We start from the raw sequence: 24,025 nt of genomic DNA, 5'->3' as shown, positions 1-24,025 counted from the left end.
GGTGAATCTTGAAGCCTGGGAAATGAGAGATGAAACCAGCAGAGAGGAGGATTCCAGCTACCGGAGCTGAAGTCCTCATAGCGCAGAAGGGCTTGATAACATACACATTGTTACAAGACGTGGGCACACTGGGCTCTTCCCACCCTGGTTCTGAGTGGTCGGCCGGAGATAACCATGGTCACTGTACCCTCACGCTGGCCACACCAGCTTGGATAGTGAATGCTGCAGGAACTGCCAGGCTGTCCCAGAAAATGCAGAACTACCTATGCTTCCAACCATGATAGGATAGGACTATGAGAACTTGAAAGGACCAAGGCACGTCAGTACCATCACTAGGGTAATATCTTATTTATGCTTGTTTCTTTTTCTTTCTTTCTTTCTTTTTTTCGAGACAGATTCTGGCTCTGTCACTCAGGCTGGAATGCAGTGGTGAGATCTCAGCTCACTGTAACCTCCACCTCCTGGGCTCGAGCCATTCTCCCACTTCAGCCTCCCGAGTAGCTGGGATTACAGGCGTTCGTTACCATGTCTGGCTAATTTTTGTGATTTTTATAGAGACGGAGTTTTACCACGTTGGTCAGACTGGTCTCGAACTCCTGGACTCAGGCAATTCACCCACTTTGGCCTCCCAAAGTGCTGAAATTACAGGTGGGAATCACCATGCCCGGCCTATGCTTGTTTTTAAAATAAAATGTATTTTACTTTTTTTTTTTGGTCTGAAAATTGGAAAAACAGAAGTTGAAAGAAAAATAATTATGCTCATAGTCCCACCATCTAGAGACTTTTTTTGACAGACATCTTTCCAGTCTTTTTTCTATGCATATTTTCTTCATAATTATAATAACACTGCTATAATCCTTAAAATGGTTTTACAGCTGGGCAAAGTGGCTCACGCCTGTAATGTTAGCACTTTGGGAAGCCATGGCTGGAGGATTGCTTGAGCCCAGGAGTTCAAGATCGGCCTGGGCAACATAGTGAGACCTTATTTCCACAGGAAATAAAAATTAGGCTGGGCGCAGTGGCTCATGCCTGTAATCCCAGCACTTTGGGAGGCCGAGGCGGGCGGATTGCCTGAGCTCAGGAGTTCGCAACCAGCTTGGGCAACACGGTGAAACCCCGTCTCTACTAAAATAAAAAAAATTAGCTGGGCATGGCAGCTGGGTGTCTGTAGTCCCAGCTACCTGGGAGGCTGAGGCAGGAGAATTGCTTGAACCCTGGGGGGCGGAGATTGCAGTGAGCTGAGATCGTGGCACTGCACTCCAGCCTAGGTAAGAGAGCAAGACTTTGTCTCAAAAAAAAAAAAAAAAAAATTAAATGGATCACTGCACTTCAGCCTGGGCAACAAAGCGAGACTCTGTTTCAAAAAATAAATGTGTATATGTATTAGCCGGGCATGGTGGCATGTTCCTGTAGTCCCACCTACTTGGGAGGCTGAGGTGGGAGGGTCACTTGAGCCTGGGAGGTCAAGGCTGCAGTGAGTCGTGATCACACCACTGCACTCCAGCCTGGGTGACAGTGTGTGACTCTGGGTGACAGAGACTGTGTCGCAAAAAATAACCCAAACAAACAAACAAAAAACTGTTTTTTAGCTGGAGTGTGGTGGCATGGGCCTGTAGTCCCAGCTACTTGGGAGGCTGAGATGGGAGGATCACTTGAGCCCAGGAGTTTAAGGCTGCAGAGAGCCATGATTGCACCACTCACTCTAGCTTGGGTGATGGAGTGAGATCCTGTCTCAAAACAAACAAACAAAAAACCAAAAAAAAAAAAACCACAAAAACAGTTTTACGTTATTTTTATTTATGATTATTAAGGTAAAATGTGCTCTTTTTTTTTTTACAGGAAAGTACAGAAAAACATTAGAAAGCTAGAAAAATATATTACTCATGATCCCATCAATCATTGTGTGAAGACATTGGAGTATTTATTTCCAGTAATTTTTTTTTGTGCCCCACACTTCTTTTTTAAAGTGTACAAGTGCTTTGTGTTTACAATTTGGGAGGCAGCATAATGTGTTTATCAATAACAACAACAAAACCCACCAGTTTTTGAGTCCTGGCTTCATCACCTACTAGCAGAGTGACTTTGGGAAGTTTATTTCACCTTTATTAACCTCAGTTTCCTCAGCTGTAGAATGGGACCAAGCATCATCTAGCTGATAGAGTTGCCTTGAAAATTTGTGTATATACTATGCAGCCATGAAAAAGAACAAGATGTCCTTTGCGAGAACATGGATGGAACTGAGGCCATCATTCTTGACAAACATAGGAACAGAAAACCAACTACCACACATTCTCACTTATAAGTGGGAGCTAAATGATGAAAACGCATGAATACATAAAGGGGAGCAATACACACTGCAGCCCATTGGAGGATGGAGGGTGGAAGGAGGGAGAGGATCAGGAAAAATAACTAATGGGTACTAGGCTCAATACCTGGGTGATGAAATAATCTGTACAACGAACCCCCATGACACAAGTTTACCTATATAACAAACCTGCACATGTAGCCCTGAACTTAAAAGTAATAAATAAATAAATAAATAAAAATAAAAAAAATTGTGGATATAAAACTCCAGGCAAGGCAGAGGCCTTGGAGCCCTATACAGTGCTGGGCCTTTACTGTAAAAAAAAAAACAAAATCAAAAACGAACAAAAAAACCTCCTGGCAACACATTCAGCACTTAGTGGGTCCTCAATAAAGGTGCAGTGGACATTTGTCACATTTTTTTTTTTTTTTTTGCTGCGTAGGACTAATCTGTTGCTTTGTATTTTGAGTAAATCTCCCACTAGGTGAGCCTTTATGGAAACTAGGATCCCATCTTCCCCTTCAAAGTCAAACGTGGCCACAGGATTTGATGTGAGAATTGGTGAGGCTGGGAGGAAGCTTCATTAGAACTCATTGTGTTTATGTCATGCCACAGTCTGGGTATGCAGTGGGGTGATGTTCAGAGGCCAAGATCATGCTGTTGGAGACATTGGAATCAGCTGTTCCTATGTTATGAACTTGACTGTGAATTCAGCTGTTCATTCATCTGCAGCTTTCTCATCCATTCTGAGCTGCCTGTTAGAACTTTCAATAGGTTTTTTCTGCTTTGTTTAACCTGAGTCAGTTTCTGTTGCTTGCACACAAAGGTTAGTTCTTATCTATTTATCTATTTATTTATTTGGTAGAGACAGGGTCTCACTGTGTTGCCTAGGTTGGTCTCAAATTCCTGGGCTCAAGCAATCCTCCTGCCTTGGCCTCCCAAAGTGTTGGGATTACAGGCATGACTCACCATGTCCAGCCAAGGTTAATTCTTAAATCTTTCCAATAATAAAGTAAATTTGAAGCATTGGCTTCAATTTCCAGCCCAAGTTTTCATGCAAGAAGGTCCTGGGGGATATGCTAGAAGTACCATTCTCTGTGCTGGCCTTCTGGACAAAGAACAGGGTGACCCTCAGATCTTTGCCTCCCTGCTTGGCCCAGAGCCATCATGGAAAGGGGAGGTTCTCAGAGAGGGCTGCTGATGGAAAGAGTAAAGGAGGGAAGGGAGAGAGTACAAATAAGAGTTCCATGTGATGAAGAAAGCTCCTAAAGGTAGCTTATGTGTGGTACATTTGAATTCCTAAGGCTCTTGGGCCTCTACCCGATGAATCCTGATTCCAGCAGCCTGAAACAGTTCCAACTAATTTTCCCTTTCAGATCTCACATTCTCCCATGTTTCCCAAGGTTGGCACTGCCCAAGATAGAAATCCTGAGTGCCATCCAGGACACTTCCCTTGATCTCTCTTCCCCAGCATCCAGCAGTCCTGGTGAGTCCACCCCCTAAACACCTCTCAATCCATGTCTTGCCTCTATCCCCAGGGTTCCAGTTTATCCTCTCATCTGTCTGCATTTCTTCCCAAGGCCCTGGATTACCATAAGATGTATCCTTGGGAGGCCAGGTAGTTGTCAGGGGCAGGCCCCCAGAGGTCAGCTCCCCTCTGAGCAGTAAGACTGCTTGTCTGGATATCTCAGTCCTTAGGCAAGGGGCTGTAGGCAGGTCTAGCCAACAATTGGAGCCCCAGAAATACCGTGTCTGGCCTGAATCCCACTTGGAGCCAAGTTGGTACTAACCAGCTTAAAAAGGGAATATTTGTGTGTCCTTCTAGAGCCCCCATGGGTGCAGGGCCTGAGTCAGGTTCATCTCTGCTCCCCCACTCTCACCCCACTCCAGTTCCAGCATGGGGTATGGCCTGCCATTAGTGCTCAGAAAATGTGGATTGACAGTCTGGGATCATTGCCTCAATCCTTTATTGGCATCCCATCAAAAGTGAAACCTAAGCCTGCCTACCTTTCTTACCTCGCACCTCCCATCCCTACCTCACTCTCCAGGCTCCATCCACAAGACTAGTTCGTAGTTCTCTGAATGCATGCCAACCCACCTCACCCACCATGCCATTGTACATGCTTTTCCCTCCACCCAAAGCCCTCCCTCAACCAGGGCAGCCTGATGAACTCCCACAAATCCATCCTTCCTTTAAGGCTCAGGGAGTGCAAGCGCTGCCTTCTCTGGGAAACCTTCTGGAACTGGCCTTGGGAGGCCTCCCTCCCTTGTGCTGTCTCCATGCCTGCCCATGCAGAACTCTGTTTGCCACTTGGCACAGAGTGTTGTGAGTATGTGTCCCCCCACGAAGCAGTACCCCTGAAGGAACCGGGTTTGTTTCCTTCTGTACCTCCAGGGCCTAGCTGGTACCTAGCCCGGAAAGAATGCCAGGACATGGTAGTTCCTCTTCACTCATACCCACTTTTGGAGGCAGATGATGCAGCTAGAGAGGTTGCAGGGCCTTGAATGCCAGGCTAAGGAGAGAGGCTTGGCTAGATTTGCATTGTTCAATGATACTGGTGGCTGGGACACCCTCATTTGGGGACTGGACAGTGATTTTTCCATTTTAGACCTCTTCCAGCCCAGAGGACAGGGATTAGTTCCTTAGCAGGAAGATACAAGATGAGCCTGGGCTCATGACTCCCTCCTCTCCTGGACTCCCTTTCTCCTTCTGCATTCACTCTCAACTCCCAGAGTCCCTCTCTAAAGGCCTGGGGTCTGGAATCCACCCCCACTACTCAAGGACCAAGTCCAAACCTCAATCCCCAGTTATGTAAGTGAATTATCTGCTGTCCCCAACCAGCGCCAGCCAGATCTCCTCCTCCTCCTAATTGATTTAATCTTCTCATACCAGAGAGTGGGGCCAGGTTTGGGGAGATGGTGTTGATCAGAAGCCAACACATCAGTGACGTAGACTCATTAATTACAGAGAATCTGGGTCATGGATTGGTTCTTAGTGGCGCTGATCCTCCTCCTCCTCCCTAGTCATTTGGGTCTATGAAAGGACATTTTCAGCAACTCCTAATTCCTCAAGCCCCTGTCCTACATATAGAGAAAGACAAGGGTCCCTAAGACCCTGTCTGTCTCTTAGATCCCCCTAACCCTTAGCTATGAACAGAACTTCTCTGCATTCCAGTTCTGAGCACAGGACATAGATAAACTTAATTCATTGAAAAATGAAGAGAAGAACAAATTAACTTTAAGCTGGGAAGAGACCTTAATTTACTTTCCACACCAAGCATGCCTCTACTTTGGAGCTTCCTTGATAGAGGATGCCCAGGCCCTGTTTGTACACCCACAGGGGAATAGGGAGCTCACTGCCCTGGGATAGTCGTTCCCTTATGTGATGACTCCACCTAGGAGAAAGTCCTTTTTCACATGGGGCTGGGACACCAGCCTGGTGACTTCCCCTCGGACCCAGCTCTGCTGCTGAGGACATACAGCATGCCCCAGGACAGCCAGCCAGATCCTGGGACACAGTGGTTGCCACTAGCGAGTTGGCTCTTCTCCAGGCTGAACACTTATGGTTCTTTCACTGATTCCTCATTTGGTGGACTTAATAGATTACTCCCTACTGTATCTCTTATGTGCACATCTTAGTTCATTTTTGTGCTACTATAACAGAATACTTGAGACTAGGCAATTTATAAGGAACAGAGATTTATTTCTTACACTTCTGGAAGTCTAAGATTGAGGGGCTCACATCTGGTGAGGGCCTTTGTGCAGCTTGATCCCATGGCCGAGGGGAGAAGGGCAAGAGAGGGTGTGTGTGTGAGACAGAAAGAGAGATAGAAAGAGAAAGAGAGAGAATGAGCAAGAGAGGGCTTGCTTTTATAGCAAACCCACTCTTGCAATAATGAACCCATTTCCATGATAGCCAAATCCATTCATTCATGAGGGCAGAGCCCTTATGAACTAATCCCCTCTTAAAGGCCCCACCTCTCAACACTATTGTATTGGAAATTCAGTTTCTAACACATGAACTTTGGGGGACACCATAGCAATGCACAAGCTATGGATGGCATCATCTCTTCAGAGGTACAGAGCGGAGCAAGACTCCAGGGAAGTGTGAACAGCTCAGGGCAGGATAGAATCATCACTGTTTTTGGTCTTGTTATTAGATTTCCATTGATACAGCCTGAAATCACCTGAGATCTTTGGGGGTGTTAACACACTTTGACTCAGCTTAAGCACAGTCAACTAACCCCCATAGTAATTTTTCTGGCACTGGCAATGGAAAGTTTCTATGAAAAAGATTTTAGGAACATCTCCATGTCCCCCCAACAAATAATCCTTCCCTCCACCTACTCTGACATTTATCTTTCCATACAATGATGCAATTATTCATCTACTTGTTTGCCCACCCATATGCAACTACCCAACCATATATATATGCAGGTTTGTTACACAGGCAAATATGTGCCATGGTGGTTTGTTGCAACCTATCAACCCATCACCTAGGTATTACGCACAATATACATTAGCTATTTATCTTGATGTTCTCTGTTCCCCCATCCCCCGACAGGTCCCAGTGTGTGTTGTTCCCCTCCCTGTGTCCATGTGTTCTCATTGTCCAGCTCCCACTTATAAGTGAGAACATGCATTAACCACTATATATTAACCCATACATTTACCAGCCCAACTAACCACCCACATTCCCTTCCATTCGTCTGTCCATAGAGCACTCATTCACCTCTCCAACTACCCACTCATCCACAAACCCACTTACATTTAATCAATTTTCTACCCTCTTAACCAATGATATACTTCCCTATCTGTTCATCCATCCATTCACCCACCCACTCACTCATCCATATATTCATCCCTTCATCTACCCTCTTTCCCAGTCACCCATACATCTGTATTCATCATCCATCCATCCTTCCATCCATTTTTTTTTTGAGACAGAGTTTCGCTCTTGTTGCCCAAGTTGGAGTGCAATGGCGTGATCTCAGCTCACTGCAACCTCCGCCTCCCAAGTTTGAGTGATTCTCCTGCCTCAGCCTCTCAAGTAGCTGGGATTACAGGCATGCACCATCACGTCCAGCTAATTTTTTGTATTTTTAGTAGAGACAGGGTTTCATCATGTTGGCCAGGCTGGTCTCGAGCTCCTGAACTCAGGTGATCCACCCACCTCGGCCTCCCACAGTGCTGTGATTACAGACATGAGCCATCATGCCCAGCCCATCTACCCATGTTTTACTGAGATTCTATGGCATGTCAAATTTTGTGTTGAGTATTTTATGCTCTCTCTCTTCCTCTCTCTCCTTCCTTTTCTTAGGGGAAGGAATAGGAGCAGATAAGGCAAATGGTGTGAAATACTATAAAATAGGAACAAAGAAAATGCTTTGGAGATTTGGAGGAGGAAGTGGCTTCTGGATGAGGTTATGGATGCCTTCCTGTCAGGAGAGACATTTGGTTTGGGCCTTGATAAAACAGCAGTATTTTGATATACACGGGTACATTGGAAGTCATTCCAAGTAGAAGAAGCAAAACATCAAAGACACGGTGCCTAGAGAGCAGCATTCATATTTTATGCTTTATATCCCTCCTAAAGTGCCTAGTAGAGAGCTGGGCACACTTCAGCAACCTAATACATACTTGCTAATTCATATTGTCTCTCTCTCTTTCCTTCTCTGACAGGGGCACCACCAACACTTAATTAAGGTAAGAATTCACTCTTTCTTTTTAAAAGATTCAAGAGTTGCCTTACTGGATGGCCTTGGGCAAGTCACAAAACCTTTCTGAGATTCTCTGAGTGTGGGGTTGATTTTCTGTCTCTATCAGGTGATCCTTTCCCTATAATCTTAATTATTTATACCATGTTCTCTGTTCTCTTCAGAGAGATTAGCATTTACACATATGTTAAATGTTATTTTTCTTTGCTAACACCAATTAATGCAATCCTATCTGTTTTTAACTTCCTTAGCCTCCATCTTCAGGCAAGAAAGTCTGTGATGTGAATGAAGGGGTAAGTTTGTGGAAATAGCACTGGGGTAGAAGCCAGGAGTCATGAATTAAAGTCTGCTTTGCCATAAGCTTGCTGTGTGACTTTGGGCAAGTTCCTTTCCCTATCTGTTTTAAAGATTTTCCACCATAGTACATTAGCACTGAACTCAGCATCTGATATTATCTAGACCAATATACATCTTGCAAATGGAAAAACAGGCTCAGAAAGAAAGGGCACATGACCTGCCTAGATCATATCTGAATTAGCGGCAAAGCTAGGACTAAACTAAACTTCCTGACTTCCAGTTTAGGGGTTTCTCTACCCAACCACCACATTTCAGCCTTTATTCACAGCCTCTGTATATCTCAGAGACAGCTTCCTCTCCCACTTTCATTCCCTAGGAAGAAACGTGTGAATCTTCCAAGTGTTCTGTCTATTTTACTGATTCATGCCTGGGTGGGGGCTGGGCAGGCAGTATTTAAGAGCAAGCATTCCCAGCCTGACGGAGTTAATTATGTTCATCAGGAAGGGAGAAGAGAAAGGAACAAGGCGCTCTGGTTATCTACTGGGCTTTAATCAAATTGAGAAGAGAGGAAATCCATCACCCAGAGGCTAAGGGAGGTGGAGAGCTTGGCTTCCGCTGGCTCCGCGTCCTGTAATGGGTTGGGCGCTGTCCAAGGTGCTGACATCTTCACTTACCGCTCCGAGTTGCTGGGAGGAGCTGGGAGAGGCCCCCTCCTGGCCAAGGGACAGCAGCTCTTAGAAGAGGGTCTAGGAGAGACCAAGAGAGGGTCTGGACATGTTGGGAGAGGCTCGAGTTTCTACTCTGCCTCCTGAACCTTTCCTTTTCCATATATTTGTCTATCTGCTTTAAGAAAAATATTTTTTCCTATGGCCAGAGTCCTGGGCTGGGATAGAGGGAGGGAATACACAGAGAAGGCAGAGCCCTAGACTCCTTGCTGTCAGGGAGAGGGTCCCCAGCCTGAGGGTGGAGGCACAGTCCTTAAGGGACTTCCATATCTTTTTTTTTTTTTTTTAGACTGAGTCTTGCTCTGTTGCCAGACTGGAGTGCAGTGGCACGATCTTGGCTCACTGCAACCTCTGCATCCCGTTTTTAAGTGATTCCCCTGCCTCAGCCTCCCGAGTAGCTGGGACTACAGGCACGCACCACCACGCCTGGCTAATTTTTTGTATTTTAGTAGAGACGGGGTTTCACCATGTTGGCCACGATGGTCTCGATCTCCTTACCTCAGGTGATCTGCCTGCCTCAGCCTCCCAAAGCGCTGGGATTACAGTTGAGGACTTCCATATCTTAAAGGGGAGGTGTGGCTTCTGCTTTTGTGAAATCGTTAGTCCAATGGCAGAGACATATACTTGCCTTTGGGAATTTGTTGATCTGATAGAGGAACATCACTGTGCCTGTAACTCTAGTCAAGTATGATACAAGGGAACATTGGCCCATGTCTACATGGAGCCTCCAGTCTGATGGAGAAGACATGGTCTTCCTCTGTAAAATTCCCAGTCTGGTTGAGGAGACAAACTCTTGATTCAGGGGGAAATCTCACATATAATCAGGAAGACAGGATAGACAGACAAGTTACAGGTCTGTACAATAACCAACCAAGGAACTCAGATCTTCACATTTCACACTGAAACTGAGGTTGTTGGTGTTAGAGATTTAGTGTCAACCATGAAAGGCTTCCTGGAAGAGGTACCTTTGAGTTGGGTTAACAGGAAAGCAAGAGACTTGTGTCTCTAGACCTTAGGCCACATGAGAACCATAACCATGTCTTCCCATTTTTTATATCACCTTTGAAATAAGTATAAGCCTGGCCACAGTGAAGGCTCTTGTTTAATAAACAGTAGCCAGCAGGTAGAGAGTAATGTACCTCTTTGGTAGGCTGGGGGACAGCAGAGTGTGGATGGGATCGGAATTGGAGAAGAGGGTTGGTTGGAATGGAGAGCCCGAGGCTGGGGTGGGAGGATGATAGTGGAATGACAGGTGGGCAGAAAGAACAGCCCAATGTGTGTCCAGGCCACTGAACCACAGCATTTGGAGCAACTCCCTTGTATTTCTGGAGCTGGTGAGAGACACTTTATTGACTTGAATTGTTAAAGCTAAAGACTATTAAATTATAAAATAATAGGCTTCTCAGCTTCTGGAGCCACACAATTATGGAAAGTTCTGATATTAAAATCGTAGCATCTTAGCAGGGAAGAATCACAGAAATTATAGAACGGTAAAATATTAGAGCCAGAGAGCCAAAACTCCATATTAGACAATTTTAAAATCCAAGAATCTCAGTGTTAAAAAGGAAAAAAGAACCCAATAATTTATTGATCCTGTCTATTTGCACTGGTCATGATGTTAGGAGTAATCTCATATGTTATCCCATTTAATTCCTACCACAAGTCTTATACCATTCAGTCCCATACCTGCTCAAACCTTTGTCAGTAATACTGCATTGTCAAACACAAGCTTGCATAACCTTTATGACATGGGAGTCATCACATCTGGGCATAGCTCTGCCCCTTGCCAAATGGTGCTAGAAAATTCTCCCTTATATAAGTTGCACTCTATCTTCCTGTCGTGCTCCCACACTGGTCCAGTTCATGTCCTCTGAGCTACCCCGAGTAAGTCTAATCTCCTGCTCACATGACAGCTTTTCAGATGTCTAAAGACAGCCCTTATTTCTGTCTTCTCTGGGCTAAGCTGGCTTGTTGATCATGTAGCTAGAAATGGGACAGCAAATGAAAGAATATTTGAGATTAAGAGGCCCTTAGAGGTCACCTTGTCTGTATACTTCCTTTTACTGCTAGGCAATATGGCTTTATAATCAGGATCCTGGACCTCATGTTTCTGGGCCTCAGTCTCCTTATCCCTAAAATAAAGATAATAGTAATACTGACATAACAGAGGTATTGTGAAGATTGAATGAGATGATGCAAGGGAAGCTCTTAGAAGAGCACTGGGCACACAGTAGACAGCCAATAAATATTAGCTGTAATCATTGGAGGCCCAGAGGGGGAAGGGACTTGCTCAAGATCACACAGCAACTCAGAGGCAGAGCTGGGGTTAGACCAAGGACGCCTGCCTCCCAGCCTGGGCCCTTTCCCATTCCACTCTTCCCTCTGTCTTCCTCAGAAAAAGAATATAGTCCCAGAGGGAACCAGGATACTTTTCTCACTGAATCATTTAGGATGCAAGGAAGAGGTCACCTGCTTTAGAGTGGCTTAAACTTTTTGTTTCTTAATGAGGCCAGAAGAAGTTGGTACCAGGATTGGTCTGCTGATTCAACAATGTCTTTGATGACCCAGGCATTTCCCATTCTGAGCCTCGAGGGTGACTACCCCTGTGATTGCAAGATGACTGAGTGCCATCAGGAACCATGTCCTCCCAAGCAAGGAGAAAGGGCATGGTAGCAAAAAGGGTATTCTCCCTTCACATCATTCTCTTATCCAGGAGAGAAGCTTTCCCAGCAGACTATCCCCAAACATGTCATTGACTAAGACGAGGTCACATGTCTACTCTTGGACCACTCTCTGGCAAAGGGGAAGGCATTTCCATTGCTGCCTTGGATCATCCCTGTGGCTGAGCACCTTGTTACCAGAATGAAGAAGAGAGCATTTGCCATGGGAAGGCAACCAGTACCACCTGCCATACTCACCTTCTGTTTTCTCTCTGGATTGCCCCCTACCTCCTCTCCACCTCTGCAAGGAAGTCTTCCCTGGTTGCCAGAGCCTTGTCCAGCACACCCTCTTCTAATGTAATTGAACATTGTTTAATTCAAGTTACATTTCACTTTGCCAAAGATTTCTCACCATATCATGTCCAGATCTTATCTTCTCAACCAGGCTGTGATAGGTCATTGCAAGAGTTATAGCAGCAACTAATGAATAAGTACCTACTGTGTGTCAGGCACTGGTCTGAGTGCTTGTTGTAGTCAGCTTCCAAATTGCTCCCAATGATCCATACCCCCTGGTATTCATGCCCTTTTGTATTCCCCTCCCACATTATACCGGGGTTTGTCTACGTGACCAACAGAATATGGCAAAAGTTACGGTATGTTGCTTCCAATATTAGATCATAAAAGACACATGGAATCAAAGCTTTTGGTCAACTGCCAACAAGGTACAGAGGCCCAACAGCAATCATCGAATGAGCTTGGAAGTGGATCCTCTCACCCCAGTTGAGCCTTCTGATGACTGCAGCCTTGGCTGATGCTTGACTACAACTTCATCAGAAATCCTCATGAAGATCCAGCACCTTCCAGTTAGCCCATCTGTGGGTTCTTGACCCGCAGAAATTCTATGAGATAATAAATATTTGTTGTTTTAAGTTGATAAACTTCGGAAAAATTTGTTTTTTGGTTTTTAGGGGTTTTTTGAGGCAGGGCCTTGCTCTGTTACCCAGACTGGAATGCAGTGGTACAAACACTGCTCACTGCAGTCTTGACTTCCTGGGCTCAAGCAATCCTCCCACCTAAACCTCACAAGTAGCTGAAACTACAGGTGTGGGTGCTACCACCCTTGGCTAAGTTTCTTTATTATTATTATTGTTATTATTTTTTGGAGAGATGGGGTCTCACTATGTTGCCCAGGCTGGTCTCAAACTCTGGGGCTCAAGTCATCCTCCTGCCTCAGCCTCCCAAATGGCTGGGATCACAGGTGTGAGCCACTGTGCCAGCCAGGAAATTTATTACTCAGTAGTAGATTACTATATTGCTACTTTATCACATTAAATCCTCTCAACGATTCTGATAGGTGAAGCTTATTTCTCCCTTTTACAGATGAGAAAACCAAGGCTCAGATGAGTGCAGTGATTTCCCATGCCTGGTAAGTGGCAGAGCTTGGATTGGCCTTCCCGTCTGTTGGATTCCAAAGCAGAGGGACCTGGGTTCTGTTTTCCCAGCTGCAATGTCCCCAGCTGCAGGATGAAGGCTGAGGAAACGGGGACATAAAAAGGAAACCTCTTTCTCTGATGTGTTTTCTCTCCTCCCCCCTTTTTTTCATCCCAACCACATTAGTTAGCACTTACTACATCTACTGTATGTATGTGATTCAGGGACAAGTAGGTTTATTAGCAACAACATGGGAGTCTTAGGAGGGGGATACCTGGGCTCTTGAGTGACCTTGGGCAAGTTTCTGCACTTTTCTGGGCCTCAGTTTCTTGACCTATTACATGGCAATAATAATCCCTTTCCTGCCTTCTTCACCAGGAAACCATGAGGACGGGGTGTAAAGCAACTGTGTAAAATGTGAAATGTAGTGAACACAAAAAGGTTTGTTTGGACTAAGGAGCACCCCGACCTAGGGCTCAGACCTGTTCAGCCACCTCTGTACAGAGGTGAGGGCTCCCTCTCCTCTCTCACCTGGGGCTAGGTTCGGGAGGTGGACAACACTGAGTGGCATTGAGAGCGTCAACCCACATCTTCAGCCTCACGCTCCCCACACCTTCTCTCTTAGGCCATGCTGCAGCCCTGCTAAACTAGTGGAAATACTCCAAGCCTGCCAGGAGGTTTCTGTCTACTTTGTCTGTGCAGTTTCTTCTGCCTTGACACCCTTCCCAACTTCTCCTCCTGGTGCATTCCCACTCGTCTTTCAAGACTGACCTTAGATGTCCCACTTCTAGGATGCCTCTCCTGACCCGGCTCTAGTCTTCCTACTTCTCTTGATTGTTGCACCTGCCCCGTGCCTGAGCTCTTGGCCTTCAGCTTCTCTTTTCCACTCAAAGCCCCCATGGTGCAACCAGCGGCCTTTCCAAAATACAAATCTTGTCATGTTACTCCCTGCTTAAAATAACTGGCCAATGGAATAATCCATCAATCAATGCTTCAGGGGTTCCTCCTTGCCCTCAGGAAAGCATCCACACCTTCAGCTGGGTCTCCATGCTTGGTCCCTGCTTGTCTTTCCAGCCTCTGCTCTCTTCCCTCTCCTGATTGCCCTGCACATGCAATGCCCTCCAGCCACATTGTTCTTGCCACTGTATCTCAGACACACCTCTCTCTATCTTTGCTTGTCCTGTTGTTTTTCCTGCCCATTTCCACCTTGCCCACTTGAGGAAGTCCTGCCTAATCCTTAACACCAGGTCTGATATAACCTCTTGGAAGCCTTCCCTATTGGCCCCAGGAAGAGTCCTTGGCTTCCTCTTCTTCCCTCTCCTGTATGACTACTCATGCTTTTGTTACTGTTTGTCAGCTTGTCTGTTTACACTGAGAGTTTCCTGAGTAGAGACTGTATCTGACACATGGTTGTGTCCCCAGCAGTGCCAGGAGAAAGGCACAGAGCAGACATGTAGGATATGTTGCTCATGTGAGTGGTTGAATGAATGAAGGAAGGAAGGGTGAATGAATCCAACCTTGAACCATCACTTCTTGGCCAGCCCCAGAACTGCTGTTTCCCAGGGTAAGCCCATTTGATAGCCAAAGGGGAAGTAGAAGGGAGGGACTGCTCTAGGAGGGAGAAAGGAAATCAATAAAAATGTAAATCTGGTTGAGAAAAGCTGTCCCAAGCTGGCTGTGGGGAGAGATAAGACTGGGCTGGCTGAGCCCTGGCTGACAGTGGAGGAGAGATTGGGGACAACGGAGCTGTGGCCAGGGTAAGGCAAAGGAGGTGTGTTCCTCCCTCTGTTGTCACTTCCCCCTCCCACCCTGATGCTTTGTGTGTTTATGAAATTTTTTCCGGGACAGAAGGGGAAGGGAGCTTACAAATCCTGATCATCAGGTGTGGTGCCTGTGAGCAGGTACATGATCTTACCCAGTCCTCACAGCTTCTGGGAGATAGGAGCTAGGCATGCTCAACCTCACTTGCAGGTGAGCAAACTGAGGTGCAGAGAGGTTAAATCATTTGTTCATCGTCACACTGTAATAAGTGGCAGAGTCAAGATCTGATCCCAAGCCTGACTCTCTCCACAGCTCTATAATCTTTTCACTCCATTAAGGGCTTTTGACTGGGGACCTGGGATTCTTAGGAGGTCTACACCCAGGCATCATATGGTCTTCAACCTCTGAAATCATATGCACAATTGTGTATATGTCTGTGTGTGTGTTTTGTTTTATGTTTAGTGGAGAGTCTATGCCTTTGATCAGATCCCCAGAGGTGGTTGTCACTTGCCCCCCATTGCCTGTACCATGTTGCCTTCCTGGAGTTGGTGGCCTTTGAGCTGGGCCTGGAAGATTGGGTAGGACTTTATGAAGTGGGGATGGAGAGACAAGCTGTGGGATGGGGATGGAGAAGATAACCCAGCAAAGGTATGTGAAGGGGAAAGAATTCAACACCTCCAGGCAATGGTGAGGATGTCCATGAGTTCTCTTTCACTTATCTGCATGTCAGTCATGATCCCTGGATGCCAGCTCCTGATGGGTCATCTGCCTGCCCTAGAACTTCCCAGCATCTAGCATCCCAGACCTTCCCAGGGTCTACAAGAAAAGAAACCTAGGCATCAGGATGTCAGTTCTGGTCTGAGTCCTGTCCTCTGCTGACTTTACACCAGCACAATCTGGCAGGGAGATTTAATGTCTTCTCCTCCCAGCTTCCTGGTACAGGGTAAGAAAGTAAGCTCGCAGATGCAAATGCTTGTGGCTCTTCATTGACCAGAGGCTATATTAGGGGAGAGGACTTCCCTGGGACCCCCACAGGGCCTGGAAAACCCCTCTAGCCCTGACTTGCTCTACCCCTTGGCTCTCAACCCATTTTTCTCTTGGGTAACTCCTGAGTCTCCTCACCATGGCCAGTTTGGAAGACTTTAGGCACAAGGACCTTGTCTTTTCCTTCAGATCTTGGCTCAACCAAGAGGCGGACTCACTGAGATGTGAACGCAGCTTAAGCATCCAGGACTCTCCCCAGATCCAGGGAGGGCCTCAGCGATGTGTTCATGTTGTCATATTTTTGTAAAATTTGCAAAGGTAAGATACTTTAACCACAATCAAAATTACTATTTTCTTCCCACTCCAACTTCCCTTGTGTTTCAATTTTCCTTTATATGGGATAATTGGAGTGGCCATGGGCACTTCTGGGATCTGACCAAGGGGAAGCTGAGTGGGGGACTGATTTGAGTTGGGTTCATTGGGATATGTTTATGTGGTTTTCTGAAACAGAGGATATATTAATATTTATGTGGTTCTCTGTGTATAGATAAATCATTGCTAGTAATCTCTGTGTAGAGAATAGCTTCTAGGAATTCTACCCACTGCCCAGCTCACTTGGCATGGTGATATTAAGTTGCCATATGCAGAGGTCATATCGTGATATGAATGCGTGTCATGGCACCCAGCCCAGGAAGTATATGGGCAGTAGAGAAGAAACAGGAGAAACCAGGTTTGAAATGTACAGAGCCAGAAGCTAGTCTGTGGAAAATTCTTCTAATCATCAGGGGGAGAAAATGTGTCTTAGAGGTTAGGCAGGGCAGTTAATAAAAGTATTATGCATTTTTGGGGGATTGTGTGATGTATCTGTTTTGATCTCTTTTCTCATTATAGGTAAATATGGGCACCTTGTACCTAATTTTATATTCATAATTTTGTATATTTTTCTTAAAGAGGGCTCCTCTAATTATAAAACCTTCAGTTCCCACAAGGTCTACACATCCAACCTTGGCTCCATCATTTATTTTCTGTGTGATCTTGGGGAAGTCACTTGTGCTTTCTGAGCCAGTTTCCTCTTCTATAAAATGTGAATGACAATTTGGACAGGTGAGGATTCAGAAATCCTCATGACCTTATTCCATTTTTGAAACCATTAGTAGAAGAAGACAGTCAAACAAAAATTAGACCAGAATATAAGGATTGGAAAAGATGTAATATACAAGCAATAATGGTGAGCAATGAATCCAGTAAAACTTAAATCTAAGTTAATGGAAATGATGTGGTTATTGCAAACCTCTAATGCAGTTTATAAAGAAAGAATTTTTGTAATAGAAGAGACATTATGCAAGAACAAATTTGATAATAAGCCGTATCTATAATTCCAGACTTTTTTTCCCTGCAAAACCTGGGAAACAAGAGGGATGAAGGAATATAAACATCCTAAAAGCCTCATATTGTTGAAGGAGACTTTGAAATTCTTGGCATTGATACATACATGCTCAGATATTTGTTAAACATTTACAGATACCAACCAGCAAAATAAAAAGGGAATTGGAACTTCTGTACCTCCTTTTTCTTTTATCATGTGGGAAAGTCTCAAAGCCCTGGCACTGGGAGCTGCTCAGAAGGCAAGGGCCACATGTGCCCCCAGCTTCCCCCCACCCCCAGCACAGGGCTAGGAAGCCACTGCTGGTGGCTCCCTGTCTGCTGCCTCCCAAGCAGCAGGTCCCAGCGAAGTGGGGTGGTAATAGGTTGGGCTGGGAGCAGATTAGCAAACTCTCTCCTCCCCGCAGGGAAATAACCAGGCCAGATAAGACCAGCCATAAAACAAAACAAGGCCTGATGTAGAAAAGAGTTGGATCATAAGACCCGAGCAAGCCATAGCATCACTCATTACACAGAGCTGAGCTTTACTGCTCCCAGCACTACAGTCCTGGGCCCGACGCCAGCCCAGGCATCGGAGAACCAGGTGCCACCCCCAAAAAAACAGTGTCACAGAACTAAACATTATGCACACTGCCCCAGGTGACACAGACCCAGGCACCCAGGAGAAAATAGAGAAATTAGGATCCTAGTCACAAAGGTCACAGGGACTTTGGTGGCCCCTGGTCACATGTGTGAAATCTTGGCAATATGTAGGAATCAGTGAGTGCGCACTGAGTGTGTGTTTGTTTGAAATTAGAAAATACCCAAGTGTGGGCCTGAGTCTCCCTCCCTACCCCAGGGCCCAGACTTGCCCACCCAGGGCCCTAAGGCAGGTGTTGGGCCTCACCCTCAACCGTGGCTCCCTGAGGGCAAGGGCTAGAACTTCCTGAGATGGAGAGTGAGTCTCCCCGCTTCAGCTAAGGCTCCCTGGGGCCCCCACACAGGCCTCTTGAAGGCCCTGCCAAGTCTGGGTGTCCCACTCCTGAGGCCAGCTCCATCCTCCCTGTGGGCGTCTACCCAGGGTCCAGCTCAGTGCTCTGCCTCCAGGGGGCGCCAAAGGGACACTTCTTAAAGGCTGCTGGAGTTGGGGAGGAGATCTGAGTGTACCCTGACCGCACAGATAGTCATAGCTGAACGAGCCTGAAGGCTGGCAAGTTCATTCCCACCTGACAGAAGATGGCTAAGGCTCAAAGAGGGTGATCCAGGCGAGTGCAGACCCGGGCTAGGGCCCAGCATGGAGGGCAGCCTGGCCCACTATGGCTCACTTTGCTGTCCTAGGGCCCCAGGGAAAGGTATACAGTCTTTCCACCCAGGAAAGCTTGGCTCCAGGACAGCTGGCTGGCTGGGGGAAGGAGGAGGAAGACCGTCTTGCTTCAGAAATGGCCAACACAGCAAACGCCCAAACAACTCTTTGGTTCAGACTAGCAAGCAAAGGCTCAGAGAGGATCAGTGTCTTGCCTGAAGTCACACAGCAATTTAGTGGAGGAGCCAGAATGGAACACAGGGCTCTTGACACCCAATCTTGGGCAAAGGATTCAGAGGAGGTACTGCTGTGGCTGCTACTCTTGGCCAGGTGGGGCCCCAAGACAGCTCACACTCGGGAATCCTCTGGCTTCTTCCCTGGCCCCGACACTAGCAGTTGCTGCTCTACAGCAGGGCTGGATCTGCTCTCTTTGGTCCTTGCCTCTTTGTCCTGCTGCCTCAGGACAGCCAAAACTAAGGCGAAGCAGATCACGGAACCTGTTTTGAAGAAGAACTGGAGACCGATGAACCTGGGGAAAGAATGGGGACCCTTGAACTCAAGAGCTGCCAGGCCAGGGCATGGATGTCAGCAGTCATCACTCATTGTGAAATCAGAGATACTGAGGCATCAGGGAGACATTGACCTCTGCTGGGGCTCTTCCCTGGAGGAGGGGGAGAGGCTCTGCAGAGGAGCCCTGGGTGGGAGCAGAGGCCTGGCCATCTTCATTGCCCTGTCCTGGACTCTGCTCTGTGGCCTGGGCTGGCCCTGCCTCTCTCCGAGCCCAAGGGCTCAGGGGGCCTGACAAGTACAATTTTATATTGCCCCCACCTGCCACAAGAACAAATGGATTCCCTCCCCCCTGTTTAACTATTAAAGCCCTTGTTTGACTTTTCCTCTTCTAGGAAGCCCCTCTGTGGACAGTCCCAGCCCACAGAAACTGTGCCCTCCTCACCTCCTCAGAGCTGAAAGTGACCAACTCCCTGTCCCCAGCCCTGCTAGCAAGTCCTCTCCACATCCATCCCAGGCCAGCCGCCTCTGTGCCTTCAGGTTCCTTTGAGTTCCCCTTTGTACAGATGGGAAGACTGAGCCCCAGAGAAGATAAGTCCCATGATGAGGGAGACAGAGCTGGGCCTGAAACCCAGGCCTCTTGTGTCCTAGACAGGGCTTTCTCCCCAGCCCTTCACCCCAAGTCCCTCTCGCAGCGTGGCTGCTCCTCTGTTTCTCCCCAAGTTCCTGCACAGACTCTGTGGTCAAGGCCCAGCTCTGCCAGTTATTAGCTGTGTGACCTTGGGCTACTTGCTTTAACTCTCACTTTCCTCATCTATAAAAGGAGGGGGGCAGTGTCTAGCTTGAAGGACTGGTGAGCTCAGCACTGAATATATAATGACACCTGTCACCTAGCAGGTAGACTTAAATGAAACCTCCCCTCCCTGCTGGTATCCTGCCTGGGACTCTGAGAGTATTTCCAGCACCCTTCCCACAAGCCGTAAAACCAGGTCTCACCGGTTTCGGAGCAGGTCGTTACTGTAGTAGCGACAGACAGCTCGACGCCCACAGCTCAGGGCCCAGTGCACACAGGTGGTGTCGATGGCGCTGCCGTGGATCACGGGGCTGGGCATCCAGGCTGAGGGAGGCGGTGCTCAGGGGGCAACGAAGGCCCACCGTCCTGCCCTGCCCCCTCCCTGGCATGTACAACCCCTCAGGGGCTCTGGGTTACTGGGGCCTCTTGGCTCTCTGGCCCTCAAGCCCGCCCCACCCCTGCATCCATCCGAGGTGGCTTCCTGACAGGCTGTCTAGACTCTGCCTGTACACCCCGCTCTAGGAGAGCTGGGCCAGGTCTGTCACCCCATGGGCTTGTGAGCCCTAAGATCAGGGATTGAGTTCCGCTCATGCTTGTGCCCCAGGCCTGGCACGCAGTGGGCATCTGGACCCCATCACCACCACCAGTGGTCCCAAGCAAGATCTTTACCCAAAATCCTCAGGAACATGAACTGGATGCCCACAGCCAAAGTCTTGTCTTCTTTCTTCACTCCTCTAATAAGCAGAGACATGGGCAACATGAGGTTGGAGGGGTTCCAGCCCCCAAGGGCCATGCATCAACGTTGAAGGGTTCTCATTATGCCCTTCTCTCCCACCACCAAAAGCCAGCCTCCCTCCCATCTGATGACCTAGGCTGGGGGCTCAGGGACGTTCCCCATCCTTTTTCAACCTGCAGAGCCTGGTCCCATATAAAAGATAACACACCCACTGACCATCAGGGTCCTGTGCTGACCTCTGTATGTTTCTGGTCACAGACATCACTCCTTTTCCTCCACCCACTGGTCCCATCAAATTCTCCCCTTACTCCTACAGTTGGCATGATCTGGAGCTGGGACAGTCAGACACTTCCCCAGCATCCCCAACCACTGTAACGCCACAGCCTGCGATCCTCTGGCTGCTGCCAGACAACACCAGTGGCCGGCATTTATGGAGCGCTTACTACGGGCTCAGTAATTCTGCCCTGCAACCCCACATCACTCCTATGAGGGAGGTGTACATTAGCCCCATTTTACAGATAAGGAGACTGACACTTAGACAGATTCAATAACTTGGCCAAGATCTCATGGCCCACGGCGGTCAGGGCCTGTTTCCACGCAGCCCTGAGGTTGTGTTCTCAACTCCTTTTAGTCAGGCTGCCTGTTGGGCATCTGATTCCTCTATTTTCTCTCCCAGGCCAGCTTGTGTTCTAGATCTACATGTCTTCTGGTATTTGCAAGGGGCTCCATTTCCCTTCTAATTTCCAAGAAAGTAGATAGTGAATAAAATAATCCCAGGAGAAGGAAAATGGAAATTATCTTGCTCTGAGGTCCCTGTGATATTGTGAGATATGTATCTGGTCTTCCCGGCATACACTCCTAAAATTCTTGGAATCTTCAAAGTGAGAAGTGTCTTTTTGTATGCTAATGAGTTGATCGATGGTGAGCAGCCCCTAGGTAGCTTCAGGCTGGGCCTTGGTCACCAGATGGACCAAAGCAGGATTAGAGGGTTGAGACTTCAGCCCCAACCTCCAGCAAGGGGAGAGGGGCTGAAGGTTAAGGTGACTGCCAATATCCAGTGATTTAATCAATCATGCCTACATAATGAAGCTTTGGAGAGCTTCCGGATAGCTGAACACATGGAGGTCCCTGCAGGGTGCAGCCAGCGAGGGCATGAAAGCTCCTCCCCCATACCTCGCCGTATGCATCACTTCATCTGTATCCTTTGTAATATCTTTTATAATAAACCGATAAACATTAAGTAGATGTTTTCTTGAGCTCTGTGAGCCACTCTAGCAAATAAAGCAAACTCAAAGATGGGGCTGTGAAAATCCCAGTGTATGGCTGGTCGGTCAGAATCATTGGTAAAACAGCCTGGGGCTTGCGGTTGGCATGGAAAGTGGAGGGGAAGTCTTGTGGGACTGAGCGCTCAGCCTGCGGGATCTGATGCTGTCTCCAGGTAGACTGTGTCAGAATAGAATTGGAGGACACTGGCTAGGGTCCACTGCAGAATTAATTGAGTGCCTGGTGTGTGGGAAAATACCCCCACACTTCTGGTCGCAGAAGTCTTCTGTGTTGATTGTTGAGTGAGAGAATAGAAAAACTGTTTTTCTCAGCCGAGTGTGGTGGGTCACGCCTGTAATCCCAGCACTTTGGGAGGCCAAGACAGGTGGATCACTGAGGTCAGGAATTCGAGACCGGCCTGGCCAACATGGTGAAACCCCGTCTCTGCTAAAAATACAATTAGCTGGGTGTGGTGGCAGGTGCCTGTAATCCCAGCTACTAGGGAGGCTGAGGCAGGAGAATCACTTGAACCCAGGAGGAGGACGTTGCAGTGAGCCGAGATTGCGCCATTGCACTCCAGCCTGGGCGACAGAGCAAAACTCCGTCTCAAAAAAAAAAAAAAAAAAGAAAAACTATTTTTTTCTCACTCAGTCCTCTTATCCCAGCCCTTACCCCAGGAGACCCTGACTTTGAACTCAGGTGACAATTTGTCAGGGTGAGCAGGCATTCTTAGGACGAGGGCCACAAAGATCTTGGCCCAAAAGGCAGTGCTCAGCATGGGTTGGGTCCACAGCGGGCACCTAATAAGCACTTGTATGTAGCCTTGAAGCAGCATTCAGAGTCATGCACCAGACTGACACAGTTTGGTTTCCTAGATGCACCTCCTGCAGCTCATCCATTGCAGGTATGATGCCCTCACCTCTAGAGGCCAGGACAGGGCCCTAGGTGTGTCCTCCTCTTCCCTGGGCAAGAGGAGCCTGGGCTCTGGACCAGGGAACCAGTACTATTCCACCCAACACTTGCTATGTGACGGGGGCCAGCTCCTGAACTTCTCTGAGCCTCAATTTTCTTATCTGCAAGATGGGGAGAAAATCTTGCCTCAGTAGGTTGCCATGGGATGAACACAGTTAAGGCCACGTTGTGGGGGCCAGGACACCCGACTGGCCTCCTTTCTTGAACTCCGCCCTTGGAATTCCTTGTTCTGCCTGTGGTTAAGGACCTCCTGGTATCCACCTTCCCCTGCCCTGCCCCCACCTTCACCTTAGGATGAGCATGAAGGAGGGTGTGTGGGTGAGACAGGCCAGGGCCGAGCCCAGGCTGACCAGGAGCAGGAAGGGCACCACCAGGTGGCTGCAGGTTGAGTCGCAGGATCCTGCCAGCACGGGGTTGCCCTCTGCCACGCAGCTGCAGTTGGTGTAGAAAACCTGGAGTGGGAAGAGGAGGAAGAGACTTCAAGAGCCTCCAAGGGCAGGCAGCTGGCCAAGGGCTTGAAGCGGGGAAGGCTTGTGAGAGGCCCAAGTCGCACAGCCAGTTGGGGTAGAGCTGGCTGGGAGTCCGAGATTCTGACCCGTTGGCTGAGCAAAGACGGCTTGAGGAGCAGGCACTTCAAGGGCTGTCTATGCGCAAGTTGAGCCTGGGCTGAGGCGGTAGGCAGGGAGAGGGAAGCAGAGAGAAAGTAGAGAAGAAGAGGGAGGGACCCAGGAGAGCATCATTCCCCCACATTCTACACACCAACTGTAAGAAAACATCCCCAGGCTGGCCATGTCCCCGGGCTGGCCCCCTGGAGTGTTTGATCCCAGCCTGCACTCCCTCCCTAGGTAGCCAGGAAAACCTCCAGCCAAGGACTCTGAGAAGTGATCTGGACTGCCAGGGCCCACAGGCACCCGATAGAAGCCAGCCCAAGCCAAGAGGCCTGGGCTTCTCTTTACTTTCCCATAGACCAGAGCTTCTAGACTCATGTGCCCCAGCCACACAGGGCCTCAGATGGGAGATAGGTGTGCAGGGATTTGTCCCATCAACCCTAGAAGTGGCTGGCTGGCCTGGGCAGCTGGAGCCCTCTGGGCCTCTCACCTTCAGCCCTGGCAGCTGCTGACACTTCTCAGTGTGAAAAGGGTTGGGAATCCCTGAGGTGGATGCTGGGGGCCTTGGGAGAATTTTAAGCAAGGGGTAGATGAGACTGGA

At 48.0% G+C, this 24,025-nt stretch overlaps 1 protein-coding gene and 1 long non-coding RNA gene across 5 annotated transcripts in view; one reads left to right on the top strand and one right to left on the bottom strand.

Moving 5' to 3' along the window:
• Positions 1-207: 207 nt before the first annotated feature.
• On the top strand, positions 208-16,725 carry LOC129484633 (uncharacterized). Of its 2 annotated transcripts, XR_008658479.2 has the most exons (6): positions 208-337; positions 3,682-3,791; positions 7,988-8,011; positions 8,274-8,315; positions 13,085-13,130; positions 16,070-16,725. It is a non-coding gene; the product is annotated as an uncharacterized lncRNA (long non-coding RNA). The 2 variants fall into 2 exon arrangements; XR_010121355.1 differs by having other exon boundaries at positions 13,085-16,725.
• A 346-nt stretch (positions 16,726-17,071) lies between these two features.
• The window catches only part of SLCO2B1 (solute carrier organic anion transporter family member 2B1), a 55,315-nt gene continuing 48,361 nt past the window's right edge, over positions 17,072-24,025 (bottom strand). For 2 of the 3 annotated variants that reach the window (XM_055282957.1, XM_055282958.1), the window contains 4 exons: positions 23,105-23,268; positions 20,515-20,579; positions 20,049-20,169; positions 17,072-19,074 (listed from right to left, as the gene is read on the bottom strand). In XM_055282957.1, the coding sequence (XP_055138932.1) occupies positions 18,894-19,074; positions 20,049-20,169; positions 20,515-20,579; positions 23,105-23,268 (531 nt within the window). In that variant the 3' untranslated portion in view covers positions 17,072-18,893. The remainder of the gene's footprint in view (positions 19,075-20,048; positions 20,170-20,514; positions 20,580-23,104; positions 23,269-24,025) is intronic. The other variant, XM_055282959.1, reaches the window with a different exon arrangement.

Source organism: Symphalangus syndactylus, chromosome 6, assembly GCF_028878055.3.
Source record: "Symphalangus syndactylus isolate Jambi chromosome 6, NHGRI_mSymSyn1-v2.1_pri, whole genome shotgun sequence".
In the NCBI taxonomy this organism is placed as follows: Eukaryota; Metazoa; Chordata; class Mammalia; order Primates; family Hylobatidae; genus Symphalangus; species Symphalangus syndactylus.
This window is presented reverse-complemented; position numbering and strand designations above follow the sequence as displayed.